This window comes from Phialemonium atrogriseum, assembly GCF_030411735.1.
Source record: "Phialemonium atrogriseum strain 8032-3 unplaced genomic scaffold QBC33scaffold_73, whole genome shotgun sequence".
NCBI classification, from domain to species: domain Eukaryota; kingdom Fungi; phylum Ascomycota; class Sordariomycetes; order Cephalothecales; family Cephalothecaceae; genus Phialemonium; species Phialemonium atrogriseum.
The window spans coordinates 844-2222 of NW_026848210.1; the positions used below are offsets into that span (position 1 = coordinate 844).

Genomic DNA, 1379 nt, shown 5'->3' on the forward strand with positions numbered 1-1379 from the left:
CAAACCTTGAATCCCAACATGGATATGACACCCCCTCCGCTCCCCCACCGTGTTGCCTGTTTCTTCCCTTCAACATCGAAACCGCGACAAGTTCGAAGTTGCCAACAAGTCACATCCGAATTCTGTCTTGCCACAACTTTACGAGCAGCTTCTTGGCGTCATTTGGTCCAGCGCCACCAAGGCAAGTTAGATGCATTTCCCCCCCCCTTACATCAGCCTTTATTAGGTAGTTTTCCTGACTTTCTGCAGCCTTACACCATGGATCCAGTGAACCCTGCAGTGTCTAAGCTGTTGCACGACGAGTTGGACAGGTTCTTGGAGGCACCAACCACCGAGAAGTATGACATTGATGCCATGAGCGCATATTTCGCGTTCAAACCCAAAAAGAGGACCGTCCAGGATATTCTCCCTGTTGACGAGATGGACGAGCGTTTAGAAATAGCCCAACGATTCGTAGATGTGCTTCGTGCTCGTCCGCTAGCCGAGCGTGCGAACCTCACAGCGATGCAGGTATCGGCTGTTCTGCTGATGCCACTCCATGAACTTCGCTTGATGAGGAATATTCGAGGCACCAGTGAACTGGAATGGCGGCTGAAGGCCATGACAGACGTTTCACGTTATTGTAAGTTCCCCTCTAAACCCCGTGCGCTCATTAACTAACTACCACCAGTTCTACAGAAGTTATCTCAGGCGGAGAAAAAGTCTCATGCGAGTGGCAGTGTTTCAACCGGCAGTGTTCCAGCCGGCAATGTCGCACCTAGTAACAAGGGGAAGGGCAAAGAGGCAGTGAAAATGACTCCAACCAAGAGGAAGGGCAAAGCGGCACTGAAAATGACTCCAAGCAAGCGCAAAAAGAATGACGACGACGAGGAATATGACCCCTGCTCGAGTCTGATCAGTTCTGATGGGAAAACAATCGAAAGGGATGACAAGGAGATAGCTAAGGTATGTTCCTTTACTAAAGCTGCTCGTATTTGTCCTCCAAAGACGTGCTAATGTATTGTACTAGGTGGTATGAATTGGTAACACCTGCCGTTGCTGTCACTATTGCTATTGCTATTGGTAGAAATAGCAAGAGCAATAGAAGGTATGGCAAGAGCAATAGACAGCGACGGCAGGAGCAATAGACAGCGAAGGCAAGAGCAATAAGTAGCAACGGCAAGAGCAATAGTCGAAATTTTGGCAAGCCGTTGCCACAGCACCTGTGATGCACTAACCACTTGCACATGGATGTCAACTAGGTGATGTGTTCTTGGCTGACTCCAAAGTAAGGCGTGACAACCAAAAACACCCACACCAAAAAAATGTGCCAGCCACGAGTCTCCCGCCTCGAAAAACAATGAGTCCATCTGTGAGTTACCATCAACTACCCCCGCATA

General features: G+C 49.1%; 1 protein-coding gene across 1 annotated transcript; it reads left to right on the top strand.

The window, feature by feature from the left end:
- The first annotated feature begins 568 nt into the window (after positions 1–568).
- On the top strand, positions 569–1132 carry QBC33DRAFT_553546 (uncharacterized protein). Its single transcript, XM_060429424.1, has 3 exons — positions 569–622; positions 671–945; positions 1010–1132. Exons 1-3 carry the CDS (start codon positions 601–603, stop codon positions 1016–1018), a joined length of 306 nt encoding a protein of 101 aa, XP_060277818.1. The 5' UTR covers positions 569–600; the 3' UTR covers positions 1019–1132.
- The last annotated feature ends 247 nt before the right edge of the window (positions 1133–1379 follow it).

Coding starts and splice junctions, on each gene's coding strand:
- QBC33DRAFT_553546 (XM_060429424.1), top strand. CDS start 601: ATGACAGACGTTTCACGTTATT. Junction 623..670: donor GACAGACGTTTCACGTTATT/GTAAGTTCCCCT, acceptor AACTACCACCAG/TTCTACAGAAGTTATCTCAG.